This window comes from Macrobrachium rosenbergii, chromosome 49 (genome assembly GCF_040412425.1).
Source record: "Macrobrachium rosenbergii isolate ZJJX-2024 chromosome 49, ASM4041242v1, whole genome shotgun sequence".
In the NCBI taxonomy this organism is placed as follows: Eukaryota; Metazoa; Arthropoda; class Malacostraca; order Decapoda; family Palaemonidae; genus Macrobrachium; species Macrobrachium rosenbergii.
Window position 1 is genome coordinate 35,141,976 of NC_089789.1, and position 14,705 is coordinate 35,156,680.

Below are 14,705 nucleotides of genomic sequence, written 5' to 3' on the forward strand. Positions count from 1 at the left end.
TATAAATATATAAATATACTATATATAAGATGGCATTACAGCCCAATGTGATTTTTTCCTGGCACGATCCACCATGGCCAACTAACTACTCAGTAACAATTCTCTTATCATTTCCCTGCCCAAGATCGATCCCAAAACTCTCTGGTGGGATTGAGGCTGGTGGTGTACAAGTTTCAAAAAGAGAGGCAGAATTATAGTCAGGAATCATTAGTGTTTTAAAAACTCTTCAACTGCAGTCAAATTTTATGGTTGATGAGAGAATCGCTCCATTTACACTTAAAACTACCGGGCCTACAAGTTGCAATTAACATTATTATTTTACAAAAACTTTCCTACTCCATCAATATAGTGGATGCCTTCTCAACAATCAGTAATTTTACTGAACAACCTTTCCATTTGGTACTCACCATGTTCTCTGGCCAATGCAAGTTCTCCTTCTTGTCTACAAATTATTTGAAGACTTTCGTTGATTTTGTTATGCGTGCATCTTCATTTTACAAACCGTCTTTGCGATTCTATCTCACACACACACACACATATATATATACTGTATATATATATATATATATATATATATATATATATATAATCAGAAGCTACAAACGTCCTTTAATATTCAATTCACTCTACCTCGAAATAATATTTTTTTCATATATGTTACCGAAGGAATTTTTGTTGATAATAAGTCCACCGTCCGTGGGATGAACCAGCGACGGACGAGGAATCAGGTTCTGTGACCGCACTAGCGGTATCGGCCACAGTAGTATAAGTGAATAGCATCTCCCGTCCAACTCTTACGTCGAACTCAGGTGTTTTGCGTTTGGAGACGATATCCACCACCTCTGCCATGTTCCGACCGTGTGGTGCGTTTGTCGCACGTAAAGCCATAATTGGCGCGACTATTTATCACATCACCGTGATTCATATACAATCAAAGAAAGCTACAAACGTCCTTTAATATCAATTCACTCTACCTCGGAAATAATATTTTTCATATATGTTACCGAAGAATTTTTAAGTTGATAATAAGTCCACCGTCCCGTGGGATCGAACCAGCGACGGACGAGGAATCAGGACTACAGTGACGCACTAGCGAAATCGGCCACAAGAGGTATAAGTGAATAACATCTCCCGTCAACTCACCCGTCGAACTCAGGTGTTTTGCGTTTGGAGACGATATCACCCACCTCTGCCATGTTGACCGTGTAGTGCGTTTGTCGCACGTAGCCATATTATGACTATTTATCACATCACCGTGATTCATATACAATCAGAAAGCTACAAACGTCCTTTAATATCAATTCACTCTACGCCGAAATAATATTTTTTCATATATGTTACCGAAGGGGAATTTTTAAGAAAGTTGATAATAAGTCCACCGTCCCGTGGGGATCCGAACCAGCGACGGACGAGGAATCAGGACTACAGTGACGCACTATAAAATCGAGAGGTATAAGTGAATAACATCTCACCGTCAACTCACCGTGAACTCAGGTGTTTTGCGTTTGGAGACGATATTCACCACCTCTGCCATGTTGACCGTTAGTGCGATTTGTCGCACGTAGCCGTTATGACCATTTCATCACATCACCGTGATTCATATACAATCAAGCTACAAACGTCCTTTATCCAATTCACTCTACCCCCAGAAATAATATTTTTCATATATGTTACCGACGGGTGAGTTGACGTGAGATGTTATTATATACCTCTTTGTGGCCGATTTCGCTAGTGCGTCACTGTAGTCCTGATTCCTCGTCCGTCGCTGGTTCATCCCACGGGACGGGTGGACTAATATCAACTTAAAAATTCCCCTTCGGTAACATATATGAAAAAATATTTCGAGGTAGAGTGAATTGGATATTAAAGGACGTTTGTAACTTTCTGATTGTATATGAAATCACGGTGATGTGAAATAACAGTCATAATATGGCTACGTGCGACAAACGCACTACACGTCAGCATGGCAGAGGTGGGTGGATACCGTCTCCAAACGCAAAACACCTGAGTTCGACGGGTGAGTTGACGGGAGATGTTATTCACTTATACTCTCTTGTGGCCGATTTCGCTAGTGCGTCACTGTAGTCCTGATTCCTCGTCCGTCGCTGGTTCGATCCCACGGACGGTGGACTTATTATCAACTTAAAAATTCCCCTTCGGTAACATATATGAAAAAATATTATTTCCGGAGTGCAGAGTGAATTGGATATTAAAGGACGTTTGCAGCTTTCTGATTGTATATAATCAGCTGTGATGTGATAAAACATAATATGGCTACGTGCGACAAAACACTACACGGTCAACATGGCCAGAGGTGGTGGATATCGTCTCCAAACGCAAAACACCTGAGTTCGACGGGTGAGTTGACGGGAGATGTTATTCATATACCTCTCTCTTTGTGGCCCGATTTCGCTAGTGCGTCACTGTAGTCCTGATTCCTCGTCCGTCGTTGGTTCGATCACGTGATTTAGTGAACTTATATCAACAAAAATTCCCTTCGGTAACATATATGAAAAAATATTATTTCCGATGAATTGGATATTAAAGGACGTTTGTAGTTTTCTTGATTGTATATGAATCACGGTGATGTGATAAATAGTCATAATATGGTTACGTGCGACAAAACGCACTACACGGTCAACATGGCAGAGGTGGGGTGGATATCGTTCCAAACGCAAAACACCTGAGTTCGACGGGTGAGTTGACGGGAGATTATTCACTTATACCTCTCTTGTGGCCGATTTCGCCAGTGCGTCATCTGTGGTCCTGATTCTCGTCCGTCGCTGGTTCGATCCACGGGACGGTGGACTTATTATCAACTAAAAATTCCCCTTCGGTAACATATATGAAAAATATTATTTCCGAGTAGAGTGAAATTGGATATTAAAGGACGTTTGTAGCTTCTTGATTGTATATGAATCACGGTGATGTGATAAATAGTCATATATATATATATATATATATATATATATATATATATATATATATGGTATTATATATATATATATCATTCAGAATCGACCTCGACATTGTAAGTACGTATAATGGAGGTACCTTGCTCAGAGCTTCTGGGAAGCGTACATAAAATCCGTTGGGTTGATATTCATCGTAGCGACTCTCTCTTTTATAACCAGCATTTTCATCAGCACGGTTACTCGAGAAATCGTACTTAGAATAATATAATTCGAATTTATACTTTGTTTCAACATCATTTGGAATGAAATAGTCATATAAACGGGTTTCTCAATGACCAAGAGTCATTATGTCATAAAGTCATATTAAGGCAGGCCATAACAGTAACTTAATGGGCAATATACTCACGTTTCAGATACTCAGTGTTCGATTTCCACGGGAATATTGAGAGAAAATGAGAATAATGAAGCAAATTTCTCTCTCTCTCTCTCAATGTGCAATACATCAACGAACCAGGTCTTCGGATTTTCCATCTTAATAAAATTATATGAGATGAATTTTTAATAATGCACTAAGGTATCGTTATTTTCTTTCTTTCTCTTCTAAACTAATGAGGCTTTTGTTAACTCCCATCTCACAGAACTTCCAATAATATGAGATATCTGTCAAACCAAAAATCCCCATATGTCTAAAGTTGCGTGTAACTGACTTCAAGAGTGACCTGATCCAAGAACGAATGACCTGGACTCCGAGACACAAAGAAAAGCATCTGACCCGAGATATAACTGAATATTCGCAGTTATACCAACAGCCTTTGACTTCGTAAAATCCAAAATGGTCGATAGACTTCGAGGATCAAGTGGTAATCTTCCGCTGGCTTCCCAATATCTGCTGGGCAGTAGTGAAATGGCAGGTTTCCAGCACTTGCGATATTCATGAACTGCTACATGCATTCAGTATATATATATATATATATATATATATATATATATATATATATATATATATATATATATATATATCTATATATATATATATATATATATATATACACATATACATACACATACATATACATACATACATACACATACATACATACATATATATATATATATATATATATATATATGTACAGAAATGTATGTGTGTGTATATATATGAATGTATATAAATAATATATATATACATACACATATACATATATACACATATATACAGCTTGATCCATTAATGAATTTCATTATTGCTTTTGGTCGGAATAGTTATAATTATAACTCCGAGAGAGAGAGAGAGAGAGAGAGAGAGAGAGAGAGAGAGAGAGAGAGAGAGAGAACGAGAGAGAAATGGTGATATATAATGAAATAGTATACAGATAGATAAGAATATTATGATCGTATTCATAAAAAGACACGAGTAAAAAAATATTTCTCTTTGCATTTCGTTGATGGAAGCAGATAGCAACGTCTATCTCCCTTGATAGACGAGTGGTCAAGTCGACTGTCTGCCACTGGATCTAAAACAAAGGCCAGTATTTATTGTAGTTTGTTACTTAAATATCACCCTCGGTTTAAGTCAACAGCTGCTAAAGACTTATGCATATATTCACGACCTAAGAATGTCAAGGAATGAACTTAAACTTTATACCTCACACGCTTACCACATATCATTCGTTCATTCAGAGATTAACAATTGATAACATTGTTCATTCGTACTCTTTATCTCTATATGCTTAAGCAAAATGCTAGTCGATTACGAAGACATTCTTTCCATCACATGTTCATTTCATAATATTTACGATGTTTTCATTAAGAAGGAAATCCGGTTCCATTATGCTGATACGTAAAGTTCTAATTATCCTTTATTAAAGTCATTTGAGTCTTTTCTATGTACATCACGAATTTGACACAATAAACTACACAACGTTCTTGATGTAAAAGTCAAATGAAGAATGACAATAATCCATCGCCCCATGTCTCAAAGAAACAGGTAGCCAGGTATGACACATCTAGACGAGCTCTTCGTGTTGTAATCTGGAAACAAAGCTCTTAAATATTTTTCTTTCGTTCCCAGAAACTGTGCTAGTTCTCTCTCCCCTCGTCCAGATTCTCCTAATTTCATTAGAGGTTTTCCTCTATCTCGTCCTTCAACATTTTTAATTGACTCTAAAGTTGATAGAGCCTGGTGTTTGTTCTTTGTATTGTCCATCACCGAAAAAATGAAAAAAAAACGAATTTTATTGATAAGGGTCATTATATTCAAAAAGAAGATATAAATAATTTGTGTCACCGTTTAAAAAACGTACAAAAAAGACTAGAATTATGGAAGCTAAAATGTTGGTATTAGTTCATCAGGCCCAAAAGACAAAAAATTCATTTGTTTCACTAATATTACGAAGAAGGGTTTCTTTTTTAAAAAAATAAACATGATCGTTTCCTACATATGCTGGGAAAATATAACAAGAAACTCAACACGCATAAACTGAATAAATAAACTCGTAACTTTGGAAAAAAAAAACACTCTCACAATTGTCGCTTAACAATCTTTACTGCTTTTATTAAATCTGAATATCATCATCATCGTCCCCTGCAGCTCCAACCCCACATCCCTCTGGTATAACCTTAGTTCTGATGGCCGGATATTCACTACTATTCTTATTGAAGGCGTTTAATGCAATGTCTGATTCACTTAATGATATAATCACTTCTCACATCTACAACAAGGATATCTGCCCTGTAATGGTGACCATATTGACCACTGTAGACTCAATGTCACCTCATTATGACTAGGAACCTTTTTCAACTTATTGACAACACCGTCAAGGACTTTGAGCCAACCATTACAGAGCAATAAACGAATAACTGGCGCCAGTAATTCGAGGATTCGCATACCGAGAGGGATGTAGAACCACTATGTAAATTTTCTTCAGCCAAAACTGCAATTAGACGATATATTTAGCGATACCGTCAGGAGCAATTTCCTTCTCCGAGAGTTTATAAACTCATACCGGGCCCCGTCTCGATTAAAGGCGTGGCTTTGAGGGCAGGGTTACCGCCCTTCCTCTCTATGATATGAAGTAATTGTTGCCGAAATTTGAAAGAGGCCTTTGCGGTCTGGTAGCAGTGTCTTTGGGCCATAGTCAAATCGGAAAGCCTGTAGAGCTTTGGTCCAAATTGTGGCGTTTACCTCTCAACTGTGGGATCATATTCAGGATCATTTCTGCGTCATTATGAGCTGAATATGTTTAAAAAGCTGATTTATCTTCGTTTGACTGTAGCTTTATGAACATGTTACTCTCGACAAGTAGATATTCTACCTATATAAAACATGAAAGTATATAAACACACACACACACACACACACACACACACATATATATATATATATATATATATATATATATATATATATATATATATATATATATATATATATATATAGAGAGAGAGAGAGAGAGAGAGAGAGAGAGAGAGAGAGAGAGAGAGAGAGAGAGAGAGAGATTTTGATGCAACGCCCTCCGTAAATATTCTGATTTTTTCAAGCACAATAACTCCAAATACTAATTATTACATTGTCGTTTACAGTTAACAACGGCATCTATAAAACCTAATGGTTGCCCACTTTATGTTACCCATAAGATGATTACTAAAGTGACTCATCAGGTCCATACGGAAAAGCATCACAACCAAAATTTAAATCTTTTAGAAGTATGATTGATGGGATGAACAACTGTAAGCCTGTCAAGGAAAAACAAAAGTAAACAAATCAACATACACTTAAAGCTGCGAAAAAAAACAAGCAATCCGTATCAAAAAGAGTTTGTTATTATTCATACCATACTGCAATTACGATTCTCCCTTGTCAAAACAACACCCCCTCCTCCCCAACAACCGTCATGGGCATGGCAAGGCGGGTCTCTTCCTTGAAGCGCAGGTCAATTCTGCGCCCTTCATGCTTAAATGCACATCGAAAATAGCTTCAGTTGTGGCCCCTCCTCCAGCCCGAGGTACTTTTCCTAAAACATAAAGATCTTCAAAAACAAACAAACACGCAACCCTTCCTAATATTTCACCGCGCAGCGTTCAATCCAAAGGCAGTAACCATTTTGTAAGAGGGAAGATAACAAAACTAATCCCCCTGCGTGACTGGGTTCTATTTATGCGATTAGTGCCTCATGGGAATTACCTTCTTTTTTTTTTCTTATCCGAAGAACGGGTTTGCTGCTAAAGGAGAAAATCACTTTGATAAAATCGTCCATCGCTTCTATCCTGTTTTATTGCGGGCTCGAGATGATCACTTGTAAGAAGACATGATTTTATACAGCTCATCGTTTTTATTCTCTTCCTGGCCGTCTGGCTTGTCAATCTCACCTAATGCCTTCTTTTTTTTTATAATGGACACTCTCTCTCTCTCTCTCTCTCTCTCTCTCTCTCTCTCTCTCTCAGTTACTTATGTGTTGATGCGTTTGTTCCTTCCTTTCGGTGTGTTTTCAGTCTGTAAGAACATATCACATTAAGTTTCTTATTTATTCATAAATGCGTTCATCATTACACGCTGTTTTATTAGTTTGTTTTCTTCCACTGAAGAATATTCTGTAACGTACTCCAGTTGGGCTTCCCTACGTGTTTCTCAACCACGCATGATAAATGGGAATTCGAACGTCATACATTCAGTGTGTGCCATATATGAAGGCGCCCCCCTCACTCTCTCTCTCTCTCTCTCTCTCTCTCTCTCTCTTTGCGTGCTGAAGACCCATATTTCTGAGCAAGCGCCTCACCTCAGCTCCAGTCAGTCAATCCCCGAGCGGGTCGTTTGTGCCCAGACACCCAAACACCTTCCAATGCTGTTATTATGTCTGTTATTTACTCACACTGTTGGTTCTTAGCACTCACTGTGAAATACTGATGCTCACACAAGATTCCTAGAGTCTGATGCCCTTATATAAGATGCCCACAGGAGCTGGGGTGCCCACATCGTCTGGTTTTCCCCATGTAGTCACTTAGCCAATGAGTGATCGGTCTAAATATTTTTCCTTATTTTCACTAATGCGGAAACCAGCGATGTAGGAAACATGTTACTGCTCTTGAATATAATCATTCCTTCACACAATTCCTTGCCATTCCCCTTCCCCTCCGTTAAACAAACCCCCCTTGCCATAACCCCCCACCATCTTCTGCCTTCCATTGCAGGTGGTATTTATAGGACATTAAAGGACGTGAATTACTTCTGAGTACACGAGGCTCATCAATTGCGTATCTTACGTCGCTCCTAAATGCGTTGCCAATAAGCTGATGATTGTATTTCACTCTCGGAGGGAAAATCGATGTCGAGTGTTAGCACGAAGAAGCTCTTGGGGTAAATGCAGGCACTTCTGCCGAGGATGTATCATTAATAGTTCAACAAACAACGGTGCGGCGATTTCCTGTTTGGAATCATCTTGACGCAACTCCTCTTTCAGCGCATTCTGTTCCAATCATTCAGTTTTATTTTTAGCGTGTCTGCGCGCAGGTATCCCGTTTGTATAGTTATCTAGCTATTCATTCAGTTATCCATTTCCAATACAAAGACACAGACGGAAGATAGTCACATTTATCATTATTATTATCATCATTCAGACGGTGAACCCTATTCATATAGAAGAAGCCCACCAAAGGGGCCACTGACTTGAAATTCAAGCCTCCAAAGGATGTAGTGTTCATTTGAAAGAGGTAAGAGAAGATAATAGGAAATGAAGAAAGAAGAGATCAGTTATTAGAAAAGAAAAGAAATAAATTAACAACTGAATAGATAAATAGATAAAAATGTAAGTAAATCGGAAGAGAATTATAAATTTAGACAATGGGAAACAGACGTATAAATCCAGGAAATGGGAAACAGGCTTATAAATCAAGAAAATGGGAAACAAACTTATAAATACAGAAAATGGGAAACAGACGGATAAATCCAGGACACGGGAACAGACTTATAAATCCAGAAAATGGGAAAACAGACATAAATGAAAAAAATGGGAACAGATTTATAAATCCAGGAAATGGGAAACAGACATAGATCTAGAAAATGGGAAACAGATTTATAAATCCAGATGATGGTAAACAAACTTATATATCCAGGAAATGGGAAACAGATTTATGAATCCAGAAAATGGAAACAGACTTATAAATCCAGAAAATGGGAAGCAGGCTTATAAATCTAGAAAATGAGAAACAGGCTTTAAATACAGGAAATGGGAAACAGACTTATAAATCCAGAAAATGGGAAAACAGACTTATAAATCAGGAAATGGGACAACAGACTTATAAATAAAAAAAACGGTAACAGACTTATAAATCCAGGAAATAGGAAAAAGACATAAATCCAGAAAATGGGAAACACACTTATAAATCCAGAAAATGGGAAACAAACTTATAAATCCTGGAAATGGAAAACAAACGTAAATCCGGGAAATGGGAAACAGACTTATAAATCCAGAAAATGGGAAAACAGACTTTATAAACCAGAAAATGGGAAACAGGTATATAAACCAGAAAATATATATATATATATTTAATATATATATATATATATATATATATATATATATATATATATATATATATATATATATATATATATATATATATATATATATATTATAAATATATATATATATATATATATCAGATTCAGTGCCTAGGGTGCTGCAAGATTGTCATGAATTTTGTTTTGGCTAGGTCATCTCAATGAACATTTGTAAAAAAGTTTGCAGAAGTCTTCATACTCACTATTATCAGAGTGTCACCAATTATGTTTATCTAATTCTTCTGATGTGTGCTCTTTGTTTGTAAAGTATATTTCTGCATGTACGGTGTACTGATTTTAGTTTGAGTATGGACAATAATTTTATTCATTAAATAAGAAATTAATTCATGATATGGTTGGATGGTGTGAGAAGGGTGCCACGGTAATGACTGCATTAGTTAGGTGCCATCACTAAAAAAAGATTGAGAACCACTGATATATATATATATATATAATATATATATATATATATATATATATATATATATATAAAATATATATATTATAAAATATATACACACACATATAACACATATATATATATATATATATATATATATATATATATATATATATATATATATATATATATATATATATATATAAATATATGTGTGTGTCTGTGTGTGTGTACGTGTGTGTGCAATATAACATAACATTTAAAAATACCAAATCCAAAGATAATAAGGGAGAAACTGGAACTGATGTATCTTGTATTCTTTGAACCACCGATCTAAACTTGATCAGTACTATTGCTTTCTTCTCCGAGGACGACCGTCACAAAAAAGTCAATTTTCATCTGACTTTGTGCTTATTATCTCTCATTTTTCAAATGGATGGCATAGATCTTTCTCATTAATCCCCAGCTACACGAAGGCGTGGGCTGCTCGTCTAGTCATTCTTTACGAGAGACTAACGACTTTTTTATTTTTATTTTGCATGGATATCTTTTGCTTATTCCAGAGATTCGACGTTATGTAAGTTAGTCGCTTGATTTTATGAATCTCCAACCAAAAAAAAAAAAAATAAAAAACATTAATCTAAAACATACAGGCAGGTAATCAAGCACAGCCTTAAATGAACAGATGTTAAATAAAAAAAAAAGGGCTACAATTATAAAGTCTAATGGAAGTAATTGCAACGTGGCCTAAAGCTAGGACTGGAGTCTGATGACAGGAAGCAGAAGTCTGTTTTTGTTTCCATTTGTTTCTTTTTTGTTTCCTTGTCGAGAAAACCGGTCCCATGAAAGGCACCTACGGCCTTTGCTAAAGCAAGTGCAAGGATCAGTGCCTTAGCTCGCTTCTGTATACGAGCTTTGCTTGGTTTTATTTCAGCGTTAAGTTGATAAAAGAAAAAGTGTCTGCAAAGGAAAATCCACTGTACGATGAAATGCGGATTTTGGGGGATAGGCAAAGGTTCAGTGAAATTGTTATTTGAGACTCTGGAACACAAGGAAAATGGAATAAAAGTATATGTCCATTTTCAAAACGCACACACACACGCGCATATATATACGTGTGTATATATATATATATATATATATATATATATATATATATATATATATATATATATATATATATATATATATATATATATATATATATATATACATATATATGCATGTTGTGTATATATATATATTAGTACAAAGTAAAAATCTTTAGAAAACACGATGACAAACGATGACAAACCTGACGTTGATACCAAATGAAATAAAGGAGACGTCAGATGCAAAATATAACCAAATCAAGAAACATACCAAATTCCTACTAAATCCAGCAGGAAGATCGTTTAGGCATCAAAGCCTGTTTGAACAGTCGGATATGCCGCGTTTATTCCCGACGCAAATTATCTCCCATTAGCTTTTGTTCTAAGGATTTCCGAGACACTGACCTCTCCCGATTATCACGCGAACTTCCAGCTAGCTTTCTTTTTTTCTTTTACTCTTTTGGGTCAGTGTCGTTATTATGTGTATTACCGATCTTTCAATTTATTTTGCTTTAGATGACGGCGCTCAACATCATTTCACGAATCTCATTGAAAACCGTTTATGGAACGAATCTGAAGTTCGAAATGTGACCACATGATGGCATGAGGTCAGTGATTCCATTATTATTATTATCACTATTATCATTATTATTGTTCATCATTGAGCTCTCCTATTGGCTGAGAATGTGGCTGACTGAATATTCCTTCCGTTATTATTATTATTATTATTCAGGGAGCTTTTCTATTGGCCGCGAGTCTGGCAGACCAAATATTCCATCTGTTATTATTATTATTATTATTATTATTATTATTATTATTCAGGGAGCTCTCCTATTGGCTGAGAATCTGGCCGACTGAATATTCCTTCTATTATTATTATTATTATTATTATTATTATTATTATTATTATTATTATTATTATACTTTTGATTCTTATTTCCCTCCCCCACTCAGAACATTCGGTTCTTTTGGACAAATATTATTAAGCGTAAGTTTTACGTAATCCTGAGTAATCCATCCTGTGTTCCATTCCTGAGTAACCTTTCAGAAACGTCGGGTTACCGAGTAATACGTTTGTTTTAACGTTATACAGCTTTAATCAGTGATACACAATTTCCTCCTCTTCCGTCGTTTTTGCGCAGTTAATCGTCTAGTTAACGCGGTTATGACGCCTAATAAATTGTTCTTAATGACAGCGCATGACTTCCATTATCGAACTTGTCTGGCGTCATGCAAGATCCATATTTGTTTTAGAACCTCTTTCACCCTTGTTTTTTATTTATTTGTTTATTATTTTTATTTATTTTTGCTTTTTTAGTTTTCTGTAAAAGAAAACTATTGAGATGGCTTTGTCTGTCCGTCCGCACTTTTTCTGCCCGCCCTCAGATCTTAAAAACTACTAAGGCTAGAGGGCTGCAAATTGGTATGTTGTTCATCCACCATCCAATCACGAAACATGCCAAACTGCAGACCTCTAGCCTCAGTAGTTTTTATTTTATTTAAGGTTAAGGTTAGCCATGGATCGTGCGTTTGGCAGTGCTTTCCGGATGCGTCGCCGACGCACCTTCACTTGACCGCATCTGAGAGTTTCACACGCTGCACAGGAAACTCGATTGCCCCGAAGAAACGGCGCATTTTTTACCTGTTTTGTTTAGTAGAACCACATCCTTAGAACAGCAGCAGCAGCTGAAACAAAGCAGTTATACCACAAGAATTTTTAAAGCCACAGCGATATAATCTCAAAACAGAAGCAGAACAGCATTAAAACAGCAAGAGCATATTAACAATGCAATAAAAAAACGTAAAACAGCGCAACAAAAACAGCAAGGGTACATCAGCAGAAGCACAGCTGGAGAACAACAAGAGCAACAACAGCATCGACACAGTGGCAAGACCAACAGCACCTCAGACAAACAGTAAATTGGCGAAAACACCGTCACAGCAACAGTTTCAAGAACATGTCATTAGCTAAAGCAAGAACAAGAGCATAAACAGCGCAACAACAACAGAAAAAAAGGAACAACGGCAACGACAAAGCAGTAATAGCGCAGCAGCAGCTTTTTGATAATAGAAACAACTCAGCAACAGCAACCAGAGCACAATCAGCAGTCCAGTAGCTATAAAAGCAGTAGCAGAGACAGTATAGTAGGCATGCTACTCTCAGCAGCAGTTATAGTTGCAGCAGTAATAGTAGTATTAGCATTAGTAGCTGTAATAATAGTAGTAGCAATAGTTGCAGCAGAAATAATGGTAGTATCAGCAGTAGTAGCAGTAACAGTAGTAATATCAATAATTGCTGCGATAGTGGTAGCTCCAGCAGTAGAAGAAATAGTAGCAGCAGTAATAGTAATAACAGCAGTAGTAGCAATAATATTAGCAGCAGTAATAATAATAATAATAGTAGTGGCAGTAATAATAGTAGCAGTAAAAGTAGCATCAGTAGTGGCGATAATAGTAGTATAAATAAAAGTAGCATCAGTAGTGGCAGTAATAGTAGCAGCACCAGCAGTATCAGAAAAAAGTAGCAGCACCAGCAGTAGCAGAAAAAGTAGCAGCATCAGTAATGGCAGTAACAGTAGTAGCATCAGTAGTACAAGCAGTAGCAGCAGTATTTGCAGTCATAGTAGTATCATCAGTGGTAGCAGTAAAAGTAGCAGCAGTAATAGTAGCAGTAGCAGCAGCAGCACCAGCGGTCGAGGCGCAATCGATATACCGATTCCTCAAGATTCCCCGATTTCCTGAGAGGAGGGGGGGGGGGGGTGGTTGAGGCTGGCGGGAGCGTAGCCTTTAAATTTGCTCTAAAAAGTAATGGTTTCTGGCTGGCCTCGAGCAATCACAGACCGGAAAATCCTCCGTGTATATGTAAATTCGACCGTCGCAAGCATTTTTCGCTTGAAGCGAAGGAGACGATAAAGAGCGTTTTGCTCTGCGCTCTCCCTTTGATATGCAAATTCTCAAATTCGGGATATTCGGTTTTACTAAAATGCGGAGGTGTACAGCAAAACAAGCCCGGCGGCTGAGGGAACACAGAGAGTCAGAGTCTCTCTCTCTCTCTCTCTCTCTCTTTTACGTCAAGTTTTCTCCCTATTAAATGGATTTTAGCCTCCAGGGATTTACTCGGATATAGGGTTAAAAAGCCAGGTATTTTTTCTTCCTTCAAGATTTACCCCCGTGGATATGTCAATATCTATGGATGTTCGGATTCTGAATCCCATTCTGCCTTTTCTTTATCTCTCTCAGTACGTCTCGGCAAATATATACAACAATAATAGTATGTATGTATGTAGGTATAAATGTGTATGTATGTATATATATATATATATATATATATATATATATATATATATATATATATATATATATATATATGTATATATTTATATTAAAAAATATATATAAAATATATATATATATATATATATATATATATACTGTATGTACATACACACAATATATATATTATATATATACACCTATGTGTGTGTATTTATGTATGTATGTGTGTGAAAGTCTGTACGTGTGTGTGTGTATTATGTACGGACGTACAGTACAGTATATACACTCAATAACAGATCCTCGGTGCGAAATTCCCAAAGCCTCTGGACATGCGGCTAAGAAACTCCACCAAGAGGAATTCTATTCTAACAAAAGACTAAAGGAGTCCTTCGTGAGAGGCGCACTGGCAGCACCTCCCCTGTCGTCTCAGGATGGAAATATCACGCTTTCTTTACCTATGTGTTCCC

At 36.7% G+C, this 14,705-nt stretch overlaps 1 protein-coding gene across 1 annotated transcript; it reads left to right on the top strand.

Annotated features, from left to right (window-relative positions):
* Positions 1-3,747: 3,747 nt before the first annotated feature.
* LOC136832359 (sericin-2-like) lies at positions 3,748-13,487 on the top strand. The gene is made up of 4 exons (XM_067093269.1): positions 3,748-3,822; positions 10,435-10,448; positions 12,711-12,878; positions 13,130-13,487. The coding sequence occupies exons 1-4, from the start codon at positions 3,748-3,750 to the stop codon at positions 13,485-13,487; spliced, it is 615 nt and encodes a 204-aa protein (XP_066949370.1).
* Positions 13,488-14,705: the final 1,218 nt, after the last annotated feature.